Source organism: Acanthopagrus latus, chromosome 6, assembly GCF_904848185.1.
Source record: "Acanthopagrus latus isolate v.2019 chromosome 6, fAcaLat1.1, whole genome shotgun sequence".
NCBI lineage: Eukaryota > Metazoa > Chordata > Actinopteri > Spariformes > Sparidae > Acanthopagrus > Acanthopagrus latus.
In genome coordinates, this window is record NC_051044.1 from 30,579,098 (window position 1) to 30,601,313 (window position 22,216).

Genomic DNA, 22,216 nt, shown 5'->3' on the forward strand with positions numbered 1-22,216 from the left:
CCAGGCAATAGAAAAGAATTGGCCAAAAAAAATTGTAGGCTTCTCACAATTTAAAATGCGTTATTGTGAAACTACTACATTTTGCCATGTGGACCAACGTAGCTTTTATACATTTTCATGTGAGACTGGTTTGTCGAAGCAGGCAGGCTCGCCCTTCCCCCATCAGCGAGAAACACTTCCTGCATACCTTGCAGACAGAATGATGGAAAGATGGAGAACCTTACACAATCAAACAGAAGACTTTAGCATTAATGCTAAGCTATTCTGAAAAAAAAAACAAGTGCAGGTAACAATACACTACATACAGCTACATGTGTCTCTGTTTTCTATCTTTATGCTTATTGTATATAATTTCTAAAACTACTTTTCATTTGCATTACAGAATTGTTTTTAGGAGAAAATTGTACATTTCCTATCAAGTGAGGGAACTTGCAATGAATGAGTGTTCTGTGTCGCCAATTGCCATCAGCTTCTCAGAAAAAATATAATTATTGATAGTGTTTTTATGCCTAAATTACAGTGTCACAATGTTTTGGAATATACACACAGCATTGTTAGTGGTAAGGTTACACTGCTCTACATTATATTCAAATGTTTCAAATATTTAATACATGTATGTATGTAAATTATGAGGACAAAAAAAAAATGAAAAAACCCCTAAATATACTGCAGTCCACTCCATGGATTTCAATATGAGTTGATACGATTTGTGTCATATGAATGAGGTTACTTTGTTAAGACTAAGAAGATAACATTGATTAATTTTCCATCTTTTCTCTGGCATTTGGTGCATGAGGCCACAGCTAAGAGACCAACACAGGTATGCACCTTTACACAATATTTAAACTATATATGCACATGGACTTATTTTATCACTGAAGCAGTTGTAATTCGGACTGTATGAGTGGCTGTACGAGTGCCTGACAGCTGAACTAATCAACACTGTAAAGCTTGTAGGACCCAAATGCAAAGAACAGAGATGAGAAGTAGTGAGCAAATTAGGCTTGATGATTTTAAAATATTTATTTCGAGAGTTTCCTCATCTTTTTTGTTGCCTTGTGTTAGATAAAATAGAAAAATATGAGCACTGGGGCAGACAGCCAGCAAGATAGCGGACAGGAATGACTTCTGTTCAATCAAGGAGCAAGGAAACAACAAATATGAGAAATGAGATGCATGAAAGGAAGGACTGGCACCAACCATAACACCTTCAACAAAAACTCTATAAGCTTTAACCCAACATGAACTTCAACTTTTTATAGCTGATGGCATTAATGTTAAGGAAATCTTCCAGATACTTATTTTCGAATATTCACATACCCAGTTCTACATTATCACATGGACATCTAATCCTCATTTTCCCAAAATCAGTGATGTTCATCAGGTGGAAAACAGGATTGAAGCCTCAGATGAGTGCATGACACTGTCAGCCCAGGTGCAGTTGGCTGGTGGCAGAGGTGTGGGAGGCTGGGTCGCGCTGAGGCCAGGGACTGTATCCAGGAGCAGACTGATCACTGAAGGATCTGAAGAATAAAAGAAAAAAACAAAAAACAAAACATACAAAAGGTTATGATCACTGAAAACAAAGCAAAGAGAAAGTAAGCATCACACTAAAAGACTATGCACCACGTTTGGCTTACAAAACAATCTGGCAGCGACAGGGGAGGGAACCAGGGCTTTTACCCGCCACTGATTATCTCAATGTGCTGCGGGTGTGTGACAGGTATCAGACAGGTCATACGGGAAACCCAGTCCAGAGGCTCCACAGCAGCTGTGTCCATCGGCCCATTACTGTTCGGCCCATCGGGAAAAATCCCAGTAGTCCCGATGGCCACCCCTGTACCCACTTCAATATCAGTTCTCTCGAGTGGCTGTGTGTCCAAGCGCGTGTGTGTGCATGCGTGCAGTGCGCATGAGTATGCGCTTGTGTTTAGGGCGGGGGTGGGAGGCACAAAAAAATATTTGCACCGAGGCCTATCACCATGATGTTACGCTACTGATTAGCGTTACATCACACCAGACCACCTGTTTTGTGGATGCACAATTCTATAATTCTGACGAACATTTCCAGCAACATGTAGTTTTAAAAAGTGGCAACAGGATGAATAAATAAATGTCCACTGCTCAGTGTGTGACTGCATTTCTCCAGCCTGGTGGGCCGTCGTCTCAGCTGCATGCAGTGTGCTCCCATTCACCTTGGCTATCAGTGTGCATTGACTGTGGGCCCAGGCTAATATCTGGGTCATGGTTAGTCTCCATCTGCTCATGTGCAGGTTGATCTGCAATGACATGAAATGTTTTTTGGAGATACAGTAAATTTACATGGAAAGCAGAAAATGATTATGTCCAATGCGCCAGCTGCTCTCACATACTCACACAGGTCCATGTTATTATGTGGATTAATATTTTGACAGAGTCTATTTTATTCCACCATGACACCTACTGGGTCATTAGCTTAGCATCAGTTTGTAGCAGGAACGGCCCACACTTTCTTGTAATGTGTCACTAATTAACCTCCCAGAATGTTTAAAAAGGGTCTGACAGTTAAGGCAGGAACACATCAGCCCAACTGTTGGACATCTGAAGTGTTTGGAGAGACGGACGAGGTCGTGAACAAATATGTTCGGTGTGTTCAGCTGCGTTGGAAGCTGTCGGAGCCGCTTGGATGTTGTCTGCTCCGATTCAGCAATTAGCGTTGTGTCGGTCGCAAACATGTCCTTCAAACGAACAAATCTTTTGGGTGAACAAAGTGAACGGAATCACTTCATGAACTGATTCGTTCCTTTCTCATTTCAGTTGAGCTCAGCTGCAAGCATGCCAGTCGGGAGTGGAACTGCCGCGACTCACTCGTGGATCTTTGGCGAACGACGCAGCCAGCGTGCAGGTGGGGACTCACTCGCCTGCACACAGAGAACTGTAAGGATTCACGTTCAGGTCTTCACGTTGAGGCGTCTTTAACACTAGAGCCACCTGCTTATTGCATCTTGCACAAGCGCAGAACGTATACACTACTGTGGAGCTGGCAGCACGTCGAAGCAGTGTGTTCAATGCAACTTTTCTGCTGAACAGGTCAGACAAGAGTGGTTGGAAAGTGGTTGGATAAGGCAGCTGGACATCTGGGTTGTGTGTGGGGGCCCCTAGGCAATAGGATGGTCTCTGCTTTATTCTAGAGAACGATATCTGGTAATTAGTCACTAATCAGCCCCTAACAGAGGTGGCAAGTAATGAAGTAAAATACCTCGTTACTGTACTTAAGTCGATTTTTCAGGTATCTGGATTTTAATTGAGTATTTATTTTTCTGACGACTTTTTACTTTTACCCCCTACATTTAAAAACAATTATTTGTACTTTCTACTCCCTACATTGTCAAAACAGTCTTGTTACTTTTTCAACCTCCGCGGATGACGACACAGCGTATAACAAGTTACTACCTAGAGAGGGAAAGTCAACGGCAGAGAGAAGCACTGTCAGTTACAGGTTATGTAGAGAGAAAACTTGCAGCAGCGACATCAAGGAAGAACGTGAACCAGGGCACGAGAATGCATCATATTTGGAGAAGCAAGTCATTCCCCACCCATGACCAAGAATGATCATGCCGATTGCATTGTGTGCCAACCAGCTAAAGTGCCCTTTTGGGAGCCGAAACATGCGCTAAAGTGCCCTCTTTGGATTACGAGAAAAGATCTCATAATTATGAGATCAGGATCTCGAAATTATGAGAAAAGATCTCATAATTATGAGATCATACTTTTACAGTAAATAATCCCAGTAATAAACTGAAGGTATCACGAAGATATCCAGATTTCAAAGTAAAGGATGACATGAAAAAAAACAACAACAACTTTAATTAATTGCCGTTTGCCACTGTTGTGAGACCTTACTCTTCAGGGTTCTCTGCCAGAAAGCCCCTCTTGGGTAGGTTTAGGGGTTGAATGGTGATTTGGGTTAAAATAAATATATTTTCTGTCAGAAAAGGCTTTTAAGCTGTAAGGTCTGATTATTCTGAAATTTAACTTGCAGCAAACAGACTGTGTCCAGTGATGTGATGTGCAGGTTGTTAATAAAGAAAAAAACTATCCTATTTTGTGTGCCAAGAACTTTTTGTTTTGTTGAGTTATCGGAAGAGGTATTGTGTATTGCCCTGATGGCAAAAAAAAAAAATTTTACTTCTTACTTTTGCACTTAAGTACATTTCAGAGCCTGTACTTTCTTACTTTTACTTTTGCTAGAGTAAGTTTTTACACAAGCATCTATACTTCTACTTAAGTACCAAATGTGAGTACTTTTGCCACCTCTGGTCCCTAAGCAACAAATTTCTCTGTTTTTTTATTCTATTAATGATAAAAATAACACACAATTTAGCTCAATGCTGAAATGGCCCTCCTATGAGATAACAATACCAGCAGTGGCACCCAGCACATTTGAGTTTGAGAGCCCTGCTCAGTGCAGCTTATTACATCTTATATGTGCACTCTAAAGTTACCTAAAGTTCAACCAAAAGCAAAGTACAAACCGGTAAAAGCACGGGGAACAAAAAAACAAACATTCCATGAGGTGACACAAGAAGACACTGAAAGACATAGGAAACAGGGTCATGTGAATAACACAGGATGAGAAAGGGTGAGAAATGACACAAGGAGAGGAACTGAAAAGGAGAACACAAACTGAAACATGACAGTAAATAACTTATTAAAAGTAAACCTCGCACTGAACTAACAAATCCAATCCCTGAATACATTTGTAGTTTATTGCATTTACATTTCTGCTCATATTTCCTATCCAATTTTTATTTGTATTTTTCCCCCCATTTTTAAACCATTACTGCAACTATTTCTTTTTCACATCAGTGTGATGAAATGAATGAAACTGATAGTTTAATGCATCGTAGTTACCATTGTTGGAGCAGAGTGTTAACTTGCTATCTTATGTAGTAGATTCGACAGTAGTGTCATGGTGCTGCTGGACAGGGTTGTGTTTTGCTGTGTTTTGTTTTTCTCCTTTTCGTATTCCTCTTCTTCCTCACCTGCCCTCTCCTCGTGGGTGTGGCCAAGGGCGTGGAGACATGGACGTGGAGAGTAGCGCACCTGCCTTCCATCATCTCATCACCTGCAGTCTACATACCCCGGTCTCCCCACTACTCGGTGCCAGATTATTCCGTAACCAACGGTGATCACTAGTGCCGCTGAATTTATATTTCGTAAGTCGACGATTACTCGCTCAGCTATTGTGAGTTGCCTCCTAACCCTTGTTCTGTCTGGCTCCCTCTGCAGAGGACTCCTGCGCCACTCCGTCCCGTCATCTGCCCGCCTGACTCCCTGCCTGCTCTCCCGATCCGTCTACCCGCCTGCCGGACCAGCCGAACCCTGGACAGTCCGTCGGCTGGATCCGAGCGATCCGAAGCCTTACACCTGCCTTTCTCCCCCCGCTGAGATAAATAGACAAACTCTTTTTCACGTCGCAGCTCTGTCTCCGGTGTCTGCATCCAGGTTCCCACAGTCCGCCCCGCCGTAACAAGTAGCATTGTTTAATAATCAGGAAATAGCTAGAGTAGACATAAGTTCATGTGACTCCACCTTTAATTCATGAGGGACATTTGGAAAGTTAACATGAGGCCTGTTAGGTGTTATTTTAACCTGTTGGCTGTGTTTTCCTGCTTGTGTCTCAGTTAAAATGCTATTAGTGTATACATATGTTCATTTTACTGCACTTCAGTGCTTTTTGCTCTCTGGTTAGACTGAATTGCTTTGCATGACAAAGTTCAATGAATCTCATATTTTCATTATTAATCTATATTAGTCTTAAAACTCCATTGGCTGCATATCAAATTGCATTGATTTTAAGATTCTACTCCTCACTTTCAAGATCTTTCACAACCTGGCACCATCACAGTGTATATCTCGCTGAACTTACCCATATCCACACACCCTCCCACACTCTCCGATCCTCTTCTACCATCCAGCTCTTTGCCACATCTGCCAACCTTACCACCATGGGGTCAAAGCTGAGGGTTAGCATCTCCGAAGAAGATAAATAAAACAAAAGCAACAAAAGTGCAGCATGCAAGTCAGCAGTATACACTTTGTCTGAGTGTGGCATGTAAAGCTGCAGGCTGACAAATCAACAAAACTCTCCAATGAATGAGTCAGTTTAATGCAATCTGCATTTAGGGTGAAAGGGTGTGTTTCATTGTTTAGTATCTTGTCATGTCTTCAGCCACAGTATGCAGTTTGACTCAAACAACACAAAGAAATATGTCTATATGTCATTAATGTGTGTGACTGCTAAAAGGGTTTTCAGCGCTCCTTAGCTTGTTAGTGTATTTCAGCAATCCTCATCACTTACATATAACAAGGAGCTGTCAAATTGAAATAAACTGCACTGAGTGCAGAGGAGTGGAGTCCTTATACTCCTGCAGAACATATGGCTCAGCCCATAGCTTACCGCTTTTGTGTTATAGAAGTTTCTGCAGTTTGAAAGGGATATATCATTGCTGTTTTACCTTTGTGTGGAAAGTGTGGAAAGTGTAAAGACGAGTTGTGGGGCCCTATGGACCCCCAATTCCTGCACTGGCCCCAATTCCTGAGTGCAGGAATGGGGCCAGGCTGGCCCCATTCCTACTGTGTATAAATATTTGTAGGTATTGGTGCATATGCTCAAGGAAATTGGAAATTCCAGCTGTGTGACACAGTCAAAGGCCTTTAACATTTTCTCTATGGATAATTTTTAAGACATATTTCCTTTTCTTTTTGTGTTTATATTTTATTTTAAACTCAAAATGGAGAACTGAGATGATAGCTATAATAACTTGGATTCAAAGCGTGGTTTACATGTGGATTGGATCTGTGTCTGGGTGCTCCATTTTCCTCAAAGAGATATCAGTTATGTGAATTGGCAAACCCACATTGCATATGCACTCCATATGTATTAGTCTTTGATAAAACACCTGTCCTGACTAAAAGTTGCATCTTTCTGAATGTGTGCTGGGATAGGCTCCAGGACTCTGAATACGATGAATGGTTGATGATCTACAAGTTAAACAAACAGCTCTAAATATGCTTTTTCAGATTGGATTCTGTTTATCTGAATTGATGTAGACAACTTCCAGTTCTAATATTGTGTTTCCTTAAGTCTGGCACACGTGCAAAACAGCATTTGTTCTGTTTTTTGTGGCGACAGTATTATATTACAGTATCACAAAAACATAAGAAATGCTCCAGTCAAACAAAGTTCTGCCTCTTTTAACCCGTTTGACAATAAAGGGAACATTTCTTAACAACAAATAAAAGACAAAAACAAAACAGATGTGTTTACTGGCTTCAAATAGGAAAAAAACAAGGTGATGCCAGATAACCACCAATCCATTTATGTCCGCTTTTTGGCAGCATGCTGAGAAGGGTATCCCAGACATTTCTTTCCCGGCAATGCTCTCAAGCTCCTGGAGGATCCTGAGGCATTCCCACTCCCTCCAGTGAGTGCTTGTGGGCATAAAACCTCCAAAGGAAGGTTCCCAGGAGGCATCCTAACCAGATGACCGACCCAACTCAGCTGGCTCCATTTGATGTGAAAGTGCAGCCAGCTCTACAAACTCCCTCTGGATGTCTGATCTCCTCGCTGTATATCTAAGGCTGAGCCCTGCCATCCTACAGAGGAAAATCAATTGAGGCACCGTCAGTCACCACCCCGATCTCATTGCCATAGGTGAGGGGAGATCAACATGTAAATCAAAAGTTTTGGCCTCTGACTCAGATCCCTCTTTGCATGTTGCTTGCTCATTAGCATGACAATAAAATGGAACCAAGCCATCATGAAATTTTACCTGCACCTTGTAATTTTATCCTTGATAATTTTAACAGTGGACTGAAGTCAACTCTGGACTCAATAGCTCCACTTTTAACAAAAACAATAAAAAGAAAATCAATACCCCTATGGAGAGAAAATGATGAAATCAATGGATATCCTGCTGGAGATTCTACGTGGCACAGTGGAGGGGGCGCCATCATGATCTGGGGTGCTTTTGCCTTCAATGGAACAATGAAGCTTCAGGTTGTGCAGGGGTGTCAAACAGCGACTGGCTATGTGGAGATGTTGCATAGGGCATCCCTCATGACTGAGGGCCCTCGTCTGTGTGGTAATGACTGGGTTTTTCAACAGGACAACGCTGCTGTTCACAATGGACTTCTTCCAGAGGAATAACGTCACTCTTTTGGAGTGAAGTGAAGAAAGATCATGAACCAACTAGAAACCTGGAGTCCCCGACGAACACTGACACTGACGAAGCTGAGTTGCCAAGTACTTTCAGAAGATCTACTAGTGGATGTGAATGCTGCTCTGAATACACAGGAACCATCACTAAGATCATAACTCACACCATAACACCATAACTACACAGAACAGCAACAGTAATCATGGAGAATAAACAAGCTTTTCTCCACTGAATCAGCCAAGGTGTACTCTCAGTGGCAGGGAAACAACAACCGGTCAGACCCACCAAGAGCTGAGGTGGAAAAATACTGGTAAGACATATGGGAAAGAGAGGCATCACACAATACCGATGCCCAGTGGTTAGTGGACCTAAGGGCTGACCACAGCAACATCCCAGAACAAGAACCAGTGACCATCTCAATGGCAGATGAACCAGCTGCTGAGGGATGGGACCCAACCAGAATGGCCAACCCAGGGCAGGACAGTCCTAATCATGAAGGACCCCCAGAAGGGACCCATCCCGTTCAACTACCGGCCAATTACCTGTCTCTGCACAACATGGAAGGCCCTGTCAGCTATCATTGCAGGAAAAATGAGTAAGCATGTGGCTCAATACATGAGCGAGGCACAGAAAGGAATTGGCAGTAACACCAGAGGAGCAAGTAGGTAGGTAGGTCCTGAAAAGTCATCTGAATGGTAAGAAAAAGGTCCGAGCCATCAACATGCATGCACTACCAGTCATCAGATACCCCGCTGGTATCATAAGCTGGCCAAAGGAGGAGACAGAAGCCACAGATATCAGGACTAGAAAGCTCCTCACCATGCACGGAGGGTTCCATCCCAATTCCAGCACACTGAGGCTATACACTAAGTGGAAAGAGGGAGTCTGAGGGCTAGTGAGCGTCAAGGCCACAGTCCAGGATGAAACGTCGAAAATTCGAGAATACATCGAAAAAAGGCCCTGAAGGATGAACTGCTAAGTGAATGTCTCAGCCAGCAGAATCCTGATGAGAGTGCAGAGGAGGAGGAGCAGACAACCTGAAGGGACAAGCCCCTACATGGCATGTACCACCCTCAAATAGAAGAAGTGGCTGATACCAAGAAATCCAACTAGTGGCTGGAAAATGCAGGACTGACAGACAGCACAGAGGCACTAATCATGGCAGCACAAGAACAGGCCATAAGCGCAAGAGTCATAGAGGCCAGGATCTACCAGAGTAGATCAGACCCAAGATGTAGACTGTGCAAAGAAGCCCCTGAGACAGTCCAGCACATAGTAGCAGGGTGTAAGATGCTAGCTGGATCAGCGTACATGGAGAGGCACAACCAAGTGGCACATCTGCAACCAGCATGGAATAGAAGTACCCAAATCCCAATGGGCCATACCACAGAAGGTGGCTGAGAAGAACAGGGCCATGGTTCTATGGGACTTCAGCTTCCAGACTGACAAACAGCTCCTGGCTAATCAACCGGACATAGTGGTGGTGGACAATGAGCAGAAGAGGTGGTGGTGATAGATGTGGCGATCCCAGCTGACGCCAACATCAGGAAGAAGGAACACAAGAAACTTGAGAAGTGCCAAGGGTTGAAAGAGCAGCTGGAACCGGAAGGTCAAGGCTAGTGTGGGCCCCGTGGTAGTGGGGGCACTTGGGGCAGTAACCCCCAAACTGGGAGAGTGGCTCCAGCAGATCCCAGGAACAACATCTGAAGCCTCAGTCCAGAAGAGCACAGTCCTATACTAGATACTGCGCAGAACCCTCAAACTCCCAGGCCTCTGGTAGAGGACCCAAGCTTGAGGATGACACAGATACCACCCCACCAGGGTGAGAAGGGGATTATATATATATATATATATATATATATATATATATATATATATATATATATGTATGTGTGTTTGTGTGTGTGTGTGTGTGTGTGTGTGTATGTATATGTATACTACCATTAAAAATTTGTAAAGGTTTATCCACATCATTTGCAACTCTATAATCAAATAATCTTTTTTTTTATAGATGAAGGGTATACCAAGTATTATGAATATCATGTTTTGACTTTACAATATAAAGCATGTTATTGTTTGTCAACATTGAAATAACTATTAACTTAAGTTTGATTAAATATAAATGTACCATATATTGAAGATGGTTATCTTAAAGTGCTACTGATCAGTGTAGTCAAGACCACACAGGATCTAATGACTAACGAGAGTCAAAAGAGATTAGACAAGTGCTCGGAAGGTGGGTGGGCCCCATACCAACTGTTTTGGTAGGATTATTTCCCCTGCAGAATGGGGCTCGAATAGCAAGCAATGCATTCCTATGCTTTTTAATGCGAAAGACATTCCTTCTCAACCAGTGCTGCATTACAGACACTATCAGATCTGTGTTTTTTTCGGTTTAAATACCACTGAGCGGTAGAGTACTGGTTGACAGACCATAAATGTAACTGAAGATAAGATCTACAAATCCTCCATTAGTGAAGCATTAGTGAAAATGCTTATGAAGGTCCTCGGTCATGGCAATTCTAAGTACTGTATCATAGCCAACTGTGCTTGTTTCAGTTTCTTGAAGATGTTTCGTCTCTCACCCAAGAGGCTTCTTCAGTCCTAACTAAGTGAAGGGGAGTTGCAGGCTTTGAACTCTGTGTCGGTGAGTCCTCATAGATGTTAAGGTCACGTGTGAATGTGTGAATGTGTGAAACTGAAACAAGTCAAGTTGCTTGTGATATAGCATATGTGAGAAACGTAGCCTTACATGACTGACTGTGGAAGTTCAGCTGTAACATTTCAGATGCTGGGGTATGTTTTGAATTGAACATATCATTCATTACATTTACACACATCTAGTCAGAAGCTTGATAATTAAGTGGACATTCAGACTCCCAGTCTAAAATTAAGAAGGTAGGGAATACAACAGGTTAGATAATGGGACCCACTTTTATGGGTTAGGGTTACAACATTTTTAATTTTCCATCTTCACTTCACTGTGGTGCTTTACATTAAATGTATTTCAATATAAAATATAATAACATTAATGCATTGGATATTATTTTCTTTAGTCTTAGTGCTAGAAACCTGAATATGTGATTAAAGGTCAAGCTAGTTTGATTATCTGTATGGATGGAGCAAGCAGGGATGATGATATAATCATATAGCGTGGTCATGGCATTAAGGCACCCTCAACCCATAGATGTAGAACTGACCAAATACTGGCTTTAATTATGGTTTAAGAGACATTCTAATGATGTACTGAAATATTTTCAGGATTTTCAGGTCTCTTGACTATAGAGTATGGACGTATGGTTGTGGGACTGAAAAGTGAGGCCAATATGAAGGTGCCTTAAATCTGCATACTTTTACAGCGACTTCACTGTTTGTTAAATCTTATTGATTGAGTGATGTCATGGGTTTACACTTGTTGGTGGATTGTTTTGTGATGATACTGTTCTTAAGAGTGGCGTCTGTGTAGTGGCAGTCACAGGCAATGTGGCTATATGCTATCATAATGGCCTTATTATAGCTTTGCTATTTTTGAATAAAAATGAGAGCATTTAAATATTTGTGAATTTGTAGGCTTATATCATTTTTTTTTAATTGTCATAGAATTCAGCAATTAGGCAAAAACAGTCTTATCTGTCCAGTGGACAACTCCACAAACCGCATTCATTTTCTGCTCGACCACAGTCAGCTGACAATAGTAGCAAAGCAGAACAGCTCCTCTCAAACATCTCAATCCGTCTCATTGGCTTTTGTGCACAAAGCTTTTATCTTGAAACGTGCGACAGGAAGTATGTGGGATTTTGCAGCTGACTTGTCGCTGAGCTGTCAGTTCATGAAAAAAAAAAAAAAAAAAAAAAAACCTGAGTTAGAGCGCCGGAGGCAAACAAACGCCGAGCCTCAGCAGCGGATCTCCACAAGTGTCAGCAGCTACTTGAACAATCAGATCTATGAAGTGTCATCAGCAGCCCTAACCTCAGACAGACGCTTTGGACTTTGGAATAGCTTACTACTTCTTCCTCTTCGTCTTTTTCTTTTTCTTTTGTTTTTTCATTTTTAAATATGATTTTTTAATGTTTCATGTGTAATGGCTAATGTTTCGTCGGCTGATGTGGGAGTTCTGTTTCTCATCGTAATCACCGTATCTTTGGCAAATGGTGAGTAGAGCTCATGGTAGACTAGTGGGTGGGCTTTTATTGTGGAGCGTTAATACACAAATGCTGTATGCTGTTTAGTTAATTGAAAAATTGGCAATACAGATGACACATCAACACATTAATCAATACAACAAATCAGCCTGTTTTAGCTAATGGTTTGTAATAAGAACTGTTCCAATAAACAAACTGCATCAGCGTAAAACTGTAAAGTCTCCCAGGATTACTGCTGCAATTCACTATTATCTTTATCATGCAGTTATTAGGGTCCGGCAGCTAAGGGGGGGGGGGGCAATAAGCGTTTAAATTTTAAAAACTTTAAAAAATACCTACAAATTCAACAGTACATGCTACAGTTTTGAAACTTTCACCAAACTGTACTGCTGAAACTTTAGTCCATTTAAACTAATAACAAATTATGAAGTCCATCAATCAGTTTTTTTCAAAACCTGTAAAACTTACAATTTTAGCTCAATTGTCACCAAACTTGCTAGAGAGCATCTTCAGACTGTCCTCCGCAAAACTTGTCTCTCAGATTTTTGATTTATCAAAAATTAAGCCTACAGTGCATCAGAATGTTTGACTGTAAACAGTACTGTAAACATATACTATCATAGTCCTGCTAAATACATTTTCAATCTTCCTGAAATGAGCATATTTTGGGGTCATGATTGATGAAGTTTGGCAAATATCAGAATTTTATTTCAAAAACTGAATTTTTGTGAACATTTTGAATTCTGCTCTCATTGGAACAAGTCAGTAGCCCGTTTTAGATAGAAAAGGCGGCACAAGCTACGGGCGGCAATGTGAGGGCCTGTTTTTCTCAACCCGAGGATCTCTGCGGCTGTCCAGTTATTCATCTTAATGTCTGCGGATGAAGTCATGGACTGACTGCTGTGATCAGCTGTTTCTTGGTTTTAAAACTCCCCAGCTGTGGGTCGCACAACAGTGCAGGTCATTGACACCTCCGCCCATCTCATGCAGAGGCCGGCACATTGACGCCTCATTTTTAGATAGCAGGCAAGGCGGAAATGAGTGTACCCTCTGAGGCGGAAAATCGGTGGACCAAAACAGACCCCCAATTTGCCGGCTTCTGTCTAAAACAGCAGACTAAGCCGCCAAAAGGATGGGCAAATTGGCGGCTTGATACTCTGTCTAAAAACAGCTAATGTAAGAGTGGCATTATTAAACATCAGATTTTCTCTTATGAAGCAAAACACTTAGAGTTAAAAACAAATCACCAACATTTCCATGTTGTCAAGATGCAATTTATGTATTATCAGATTTTTGTTCAGGTAACAGAATTTCTGACATTTTGACCATTTTTTAAATCTGCCTTGACAACAGCTGCCTGGACAGTGACTCCCTGAGTCGACAAATGAACTGACACAGCAGGTCTCACTTCCAGCCAATGAGCTCAGTGAGTTGGGAGCTGGTTCTGGGGGTCAGGGGGTTGTGAGTTTGAGACACAGCAAGGATGATAATGACAGATCAAAATCTCAGATGTTCTCAACATGAACCACAAGACAATTGTCCTGATGTAAGCCTCTAAATTAAATAATAACATATAGCTTGGACCGCCCCATGGGTGAATGCTAACCAAATTTTGCACAAAGGTCCAGTCTCATGCCAGATTACCTCAGCTGTAAACCCAAGACAATAGTCCTGATGATGGCGCTACAGCATGCATCTAAAGTTCAAAACTTTGAAAATTCATAACAAATCAACCACAGCTTCAGAACTTTCATCAAACTGTAGCCTCAATATTGAAGCAACTTTTGTACATTTAAACCTATTAAAATGAAGTACATCACTCAGTTTTTTTTTGTCAAAAACTGTAAAACTTCTTAAACCTATTTCCTCTCTCCTCCTTTGATTTATCAAAACTTAAGCCTCAAAAACTGAATTTTTCACAGCATTTTAAATTTTTCTTTCATGTGAACAATTGGAGTCAATGCAATAATGACATAACTAAACATCAGTTATTAATTTATGGAGCAAATCAATCATTTTTAAAACAGATTATCAACATCTCCATGCTGCAATATGTGTATTTTTAGATTTTTGTCTTGATAACTGAACTACAGTGGTTTCAAATCTGCCTGCACAACAGTGAATGACTCAATTTGTGAAACCACTGTTGTATTACCGCTTTCCAATTAACTCAGAGCGATAGATGACAGTCTTGGGTTCCAGAAGTTGTGAGTTCAAGCCTCAAGTGGTCCAAAATGAATATTGTTGCCTACTGTCTTGTCTTCCTGTTCTCCTGTTTGTTACTCAGAATTGCCAAAAATAGCCCAGACCTGACCCATCGCTGCGGAGCAGCTATAATTTTATCATATTTTTCTTCAAATAACTGATTTCTTGTTGAGTCTAGTGCATGGAAATGACAATGCTCAACTCAAGTAACCAGAGCCCAAAATGATGTCTTAGAAGAGACAATAGACCACATTTGGGCTGTGGCCTGCAAATATTTGAAATCCTTACTGTTTAAATGACTTACATTTACATTTGCAATTACAATCACTTGGGTTTCATTAAACAACAACAACAACAATAATAATAATGATAATAATTATCTCATTATAATGACGACCATAACTACTATCTGCACCCGACTCTTTCTTCCAGAGCTAGCCTGCTCTGAGCAGATGAACAGCACCTCAGCCTGGTTGCACATTCCAGCCCCGTAAAATCAGAATCTTTGATGTTTAGATTACCTCAACAATTAATTACCGGTTGACTTGTCACTTGCCACAGAATTTGCAGCCAGTATTACAGTCCCTGAGTTTGGATTAATGACAATTATCTCAATTTTTACAAGAAAGAAAAAATTAATAATAATCTTATTGTTATAAAAATAAAGATTAGGGTTATAGCTACAAAAGATAGCGCAGATCAACTTTTAGATCTCCTATTCCTTTGCACTACCTACATTTCCAGATGTATTGGATATCCATACACATGGCCAGTGACTTCACAGACACACCATATGTCCGCACAGTGGGGTAGAACCGGCAGTTTTACACTGTTATTCAGTCTCATAGTGCAGACATGAGAGGGAGTTCTTAGATTGCTTTGTCCCTGTAGGTTCCTCATCAAGCAAAGATGTAAACCAGAGGAGTGAGGCCGAAGCCTTCAAGCTGAACGGACTTCATCCCAGCCGTGTAGACAACCTCAGTGGTGATGCCTCTAAAGAGGAAGAGAAGCCATGCCCTGCTTGTGACCCACCAGGAGCCAGAAGGCGTGCAAAGAGATGCACATGCTACACCTACAAAGACAAGGAGTGTGTGTATTACTGCCATCTGGACATCATCTGGATCAACACACCAGAGTGAGTGTCATTCTCCAAACATCCACTGTCTGCAAGGTTACTGTAGCTCATATAGTGTCATGTTATGATAATTGTACACTGTGTCACAACTCATTCTGTGGTCTTGAATCATAACCCTTCTTGTTTTCAGCTTCAGTCTTGGAAAGCATTCACAAGGTATGCTGAATGAGGCACAAAAATGTGTTTTTATGGAGAAAAGCAAGCCCTACGATTTGTGTTAAAGAAGTGTTCATCATTTTGTACGCCATGAAAGGATTTGGTTGAAAACTTAGCTGAAAAGCAAACTAAGCTTTTTCCTCATATGTCAGTATTTTCCTGTGACTTGTCAACTGAAAAGATTTGTTGTAATAGGAAGTGGTCTAGACCCTGAGCTCTTGGGTATTTTAATTCTGCTGAGGATTTTTGATAGTTGCCAGAGGGCGGCAGGAGGGTCCAGGGGATGTCTTGAACGGTGACCTTAGAAATTTAGATTGAAGGAACCCGTTGCAAATTTGTATAATTCTTTTCATTCTGCTGCCAGAAAAAAAAAAAAAAACTTCTAAAAGCCTAGCAACCAACTACTGAGCTACTCTGTGGTTTTGAGTAGCCAAAACCACTATTTTCTTTGTGTGCTATTCAGAGATGCTGCTTTCTTGTTTGTGTTATTATTTCAAATCAGCTTAACAATCTGCAAACAGAAACCTCAAACTATTTCATGGGACTTGCAACTGGTTGGAAAATGTATTCCCTTTGAACTCTATTTTCCACCAATATAACCGTCGTCCATCTCCTATCAGTTCTTTGATCACAAAGTGTTTGACTATAGAGTGGTCACCAGTTCTACACAGTTCAAGTTTTCACTGCAGAGCGGTGCAGCAACTGTGCAGGGTTAAAACCACTCATTATTTGACGCTGTTTAAATGTGTGTATGGTGCAGGAAGCATGTTTTAGTGTTGATTCTCTCTTTAAAAAACAATACACCTTACAGCATTGTAATTAATGGACCCAATGCAATGCATAGATTCAATGAAGACATTTAAAAGTTCACCCAAAAATAAAAACTATTATCTACCTACCCCCATGGCAAGGGAAAGTCAGGTGAACTTTTGCAGTCATCAAAACATTTCTAGAGCTTAACATTGGCCCAGGGCTGCAATATTCTCCTATATAACTGAAGATAGACATCCTGAACCCTGAGTCACTTATTGCCACCTCAGATGACTGTGATTTATGTGGTGTGCTATACCAGAACAGGAATTGGTGCTGCCAGATACAGGTTGGCAGACACGGAAGAGACAAGGGTGGCAAAGTCAGGTTTGCGGGGATGGTTGTGGTGGAGGAAGCGGATTAGCTGGCACAGGAGAATCAGAAGGACAAGAGAACTCCAGAAGAATGTGGAAAATCAGAAGGCCATAGAACCACCACTGAGGGGAACTTGTAGAAAAGACAGGGTTGATATACTGCAGCATAAGGTAATAATTGGCGGATGTGCCAGTTCTGTGAACTCAGAAGCAGGAAGGAGGTAGCCACATCTGTGCCATACAAACAACACAGAGAATCACACACACAGGGAGAACACAGGGGACAAGGGGGGGAGAAGGACAACTCATGGAAACACTGGGGACATGTAAGTTATAATAGGACCGTGACATTCTGCAAATATATTGAAGGCGTCGATGGCTATGATGAGTCACAGAGGGCTGAAGCTCACTCCATTGAGACTAAGCATGAAACAAAAATTGTGTATTTTTTCACTTCACTGTTTGGAAAGTTGAAAATCTACTTGTCAGTAGTATAGAGCAGCCCATACATGATCTGCACCTGTGCAGTTGTTTCTCAACTATAATTCCATAGCTTCATATTTTATATTCTTGAATTGAACAGTATATTTTACCATCTGGTCTATAGTCATCCCTTGACAATAAGATTTAGTCATGAACCAATACTTTAACATAAAGCTACAGCTAAATTATGGTTCATTTGGGAGCCTGTGTGTCAAAAGGTAAAAATATTTGGATTGTGCAACAAAAATTAACAACCTGAGGTTTTATGCTGTTTAAGGGACATATTCTAAAGCACCTGCAGCTGTTACTTTAAGTTGACCTTTTTGACTTTACTCCCCTGACTACTGAAATTTGTTTTATATGTTGAGATTTGTCATGCTTGATATAAGAACAGCATGTTCCTCTCAGTCTCCAGAGGCAGATTCTATTGAAGCTGCTTAACCGTTCAGGGTATGTTGCAAAAAATGGTTTAGATTTTGTTACTACTGTTGTATCTTTTCACTACTAGGAAAAACTGTACAGTGGCTCGCTTATTAATCCAAAAGAAAACCCTCCTGGACCAGATTCTGAGCATTTCATTCTTCTTAAAGGTTGCTTGTAGATTTTTTGACCAGTAGGTATCTCAATGCCTAGTGTTTTTCAAAAGTTGGTCTGTATTGTCCAACCACACTAGGAAGCAAATGCGCTAGCTTTATAGAAACTCAAACTAGCATTTGAAATGATTCCAGTGATTGACAATTAGCAGCAGTAATGTACCAGCAAATGTAACAAGCAACAACAACAAGCAGCCTCCTAGTAACCTATTATGGATATGAACGATGTGCAATGTAAAATATTCTACATTTCAAATGTTTAATTAGTAAGAAATAATAAAATTGTTTTCGGTACAAAATATGGCTCACACATTAAAACTTATTTGACACCCTTGTTGTTCTACAGATTTTTTACCTCTTTAGCCAAATAACATTTTTGTCATGGGTGTAAACACTGGCATCATAGCATCTCATCGAGAAAGACATGATAAATAAATGTCATCAAACAGCAAAGAAAGTTACACATTAACATATTTCCTTTGAAATCTCTATCAGTCAATCATCCATCATGTTCATGTTCATGGTGTTCATGATTGCAGCCTTAAGAATTAAAACAATTTTGATTGGAAATCAAATCTTTAATGCATGCAAGTCAAGTACAAGGTCAGAAATATCTGCATCAATGCACCAGGGGTGGATTTAGAGATCATCAGGATAAACAGATAATGACTAAAGAAAGAATCTGCTTCAAAATCCTTTCATCCACTCAAAGCAGAGCACTTTATTAAGTTTGTTCAAACAGAGTGCAAACTGTAAAAGGAGCACATTCCATACCTTCACTGATGTGCTGAAAGGTTTGTTTAGTGGAAGACACTGAAAAATAATATGATCTATGCATCCATTCCATACAGCATATTTGCATGGTCTTGTTTAAGTTAAGTGAGTTAAAGGAGGAAATCCAATCATACACCAGTAAAGAAACAGAAATAACAGGAATAGTAAGAATAGCATGACACCGGTCATGTATCAACACCCATTGTTCCAAGGAAGCATTCAATATTTACAGTAATTATAACCAAGTATGCAGAGATTCACTATACTGATACTGTTGCTAAGAGCTCTTTTATTGGTTCAAGAAGTTCACTGAATTTCTGTTGCATTTTGTCATGTTGCTATCCTGCCATAATGATGGGTATTTTTATTGCCATCAGTGTGTAGACCACCTGTTTTTTTTATTTAGAACAGGGGCCCCCAAGGACCACATGAGTAGCCCTCAGGCCTGTTCTAAAAATGAAAACTGAATATTGATATTATTTGTCTCCCAGGTTAAGTCATTGTTGATAATTATTGTGAGAAATCATTAGCGTGATCTGTGTCTTCACATAGATGAGTATCATTAATCATTAATAATCATATGCAACTAAAGGCAAACTGAGCAAATTTGTTATTTCAGAAGAGTGTATTAAACTGGTAGCCCTTCATATGACTCGGTAGCCATGAAGTAGCTCTCAGTTTCAAAAAGGTTGGTGATCCCTGATTTAGAACTTGACTTTAAAAAAGATAAGTACTTGGTATTTGCTTTCATAATTGCAGTGTGAAACCAAAACTAACCAGATCAAATGTATACAATGCAACGCAAACATAGAATGCGTTTTCAGGTGATTCAAAAGTGATTTTTTTCTGAATCACCTGTGTTATCACAGTGTGAAGTTTATTGGCATCATCTAACATAAATCTTGGCGTCAAGCTCTTGAACCTTTCAAACTGCTACCTTTTTCTGCCAGCTGCCTTTGGCAGCCTAAACCTTAAAAGGGAATGGTGGTTGATTACTTTAAATCTAATAATGTAATGAATTTCAAATAGACTAAGGTACCAGTTTTGTAGGTACACTGTATACAACCCAACAACCGTTCTGTAAGAAATTAAACCACTACAAAGTTTTTTTTCCAGTTGTTAACAGTTGTTAGAGTTGTAATGGACTGTGTCATTCTGAGAGGTGTTTCCTATGTTTTATCACACTCTTGCATCTAAATGGTCAAGGACACCTCTCAGTATAATGTGGCCCATTAACACTGTCACTGGCAACAGCTTCTTGAATCAATTCCTCTCTGATGCAGTGTCATAATGAATATTATAACTATCTGCTTCAAGGGTTGCATGCATGTAGTGTAATGTCCTATATGTGTGGTCACTCAGTGTACTCTATATGTGTGTTTTTAGGCATACTGTACCATATGGTATGTCCAGTTACAAAGGATCCCTGCGTATGAGGCGCTCTGCTGGGACTGCTCAGCGCTGTGTGTGTACAGTGCATAATGACTCCACCTGCAGCAGCTTCTGCATGGACAGGTAACTGTACCACACAAACGTAATGTATAGTGGACATTTTGAGAAGTATTTGTCATTCAACAATGTTGTTTTTAAGGAGACGCAAACAGGACTTTAATACGATAGACAGTGATCACAGACATATTGAATTTAATATGTCCATCAAAATCAAATCAAGTATGTAGTGTTCTTGAAATAAGTAGAGCAAATTTTAGCTGGAGGTAACCATAGCAACCATGCCTACCCAGAACCATTTGAAGGATAGGCTCTGAGTTTTGTCATGTTATGATGCTCATATGGCGGAGTTGAGCCACAATAATAATTTTCCCTCATCATTATCAAGCCCCCAGGATGAACGCAAGGATTTAGAGCTGATTTTCTCATTAGTGGCCAACAACAACCCAGTCCAAAAGGCTTTCTCCTATAAGCTTACATTGTGAAAGGAGCAGCTATAAATGATGGATAATTTTTGGGAGCGTCACAACCCCAGCGTAATGATTTGTTTCACTGTCAGAATTAGAACCATTCTGTCCGATGACATTTTGAAAGTTGAAGAAGAGCCACACGGTTAAATAATTTTATCCCCATTCAAGTTAGCGGTATAGAAAGTGGTATACCCGAAGTTTCTGGTTTGATATCACTGAGCAACTTTCGTAGGAATGACCAGGGCTGGACCTGTGGCATTGTATCCAGGTGTAATTTTTATATATATATATATATATATATATATATATATATATATATATATATATATACATATAGAAAAATATATATATATATAGATAAATATATACACATTTGTTGTAAAGTGTTCCCCTTACTCTGACAATAGACATGAGACACAGTGTATAGTTTTAAACAGCAACTTATAAAGTAACTCTAACCATTAGTTAAAGCAACATTATACATTACATGTGAAGGGTGTACTCACTCCTGTGCAATACTGTATAAGTTGTTCCAAATTAAGGAAAAAATTGTAGTATTGTAAGAAAACGCTGTTTTTCATGTTCATGGTGGTCTGGACTATGTGGTATTTTTTTTGTAAACCAGCAATACTTCATCATATGTGGCCTTGATTAGATGTAATTTTTTCCCCAGCAGGCAGAGGAGACCAGCACCCGCACGGAGCGTCCGCAGCAGCTGTGCATAGTGAGCTTGCAATGAATTGAACATTTAAGTAACATGCTCACCATCTGAGAGGTAGACAGTCGCTGTCATTACATATCGCATGTACTTGTTTGGAAAAATAGCCTGTTTGTCTACAGTTTACATACACTTAAGTTGAGCTCTGACGCAGCCTCTCAGTCCAGAAATCCTAGAATCAATTCTTAAGTGTTTTTGTGACAAAGTAGTATGTGTCCAACTCTATCACAGAACAGTTATAGTTTTAGAAATCACTTGAACTCTCGGCTGTCATGATATACATGTTCTTTGCAAGTGTATGTAAACTTTTGAACACAACTGTATATATATGTAGAGAGCACGTGTTTGTAGTGCCTTGTCATCAGACTCATAGATGAATAACCACAAAGATGTTGAAGGCAACAGGTACAAGCAGTGTCTCTCGGCCTGTGTCTGTTAGGCAAGTGTGAACAATGTTTTTCATTTTCCTGTCATAACTTAGAATGGTTTACATGGATCGTTTGTGTCGAAGATTAAAGACTTTGGTAGAGCATGTTGCTCACACATGTCCATGATGCGTGATGTGGGGGCCAAGAACTGCTACCATCCAACTCCACCACCTCAACCCACAAGGATCCCTCACCACAAGACACTTAATCCATAAGGACAACATTTAACCCACCTGCCTTTGTCAACATACACTCAAAGCCAGTAATTAAGCTCACTAATTTTTTGGTTATTAGTATTTTCCCTTTATAAAGTAAGCTGGGCATCTCAATGTGTT

General features: G+C 40.4%; 1 protein-coding gene and 1 long non-coding RNA gene across 3 annotated transcripts; one reads left to right on the forward strand and one right to left on the reverse strand.

Moving 5' to 3' along the window:
• Positions 1 to 1,008: 1,008 nt before the first annotated feature.
• On the reverse strand, positions 1,009 to 5,277 carry LOC119021321. The gene is made up of 3 exons (XR_005075519.1): positions 5,025 to 5,277; positions 1,641 to 1,771; positions 1,009 to 1,523 (listed from the first exon to the last, which is right to left on the reverse strand). It is a non-coding gene; the product is annotated as an uncharacterized LOC119021321 (long non-coding RNA).
• Positions 5,278 to 12,091: 6,814 nt separating this feature from the next.
• LOC119020475 (endothelin-3) lies at positions 12,092 to 21,994 on the forward strand. Of its 2 annotated transcripts, none has more exons than XM_037099810.1 (4): positions 12,092 to 12,355; positions 15,443 to 15,686; positions 20,203 to 20,331; positions 21,409 to 21,994. In XM_037099810.1, exons 1-4 carry the CDS (start codon positions 12,286 to 12,288, stop codon positions 21,458 to 21,460), a joined length of 495 nt encoding a protein of 164 aa, XP_036955705.1. In that variant the 5' UTR covers positions 12,092 to 12,285; the 3' UTR covers positions 21,461 to 21,994. The 2 variants fall into 2 exon arrangements, with proteins under 2 accessions (XP_036955705.1, XP_036955706.1); XM_037099811.1 differs by having other exon boundaries at positions 21,412 to 21,994.
• Positions 21,995 to 22,216: the final 222 nt, after the last annotated feature.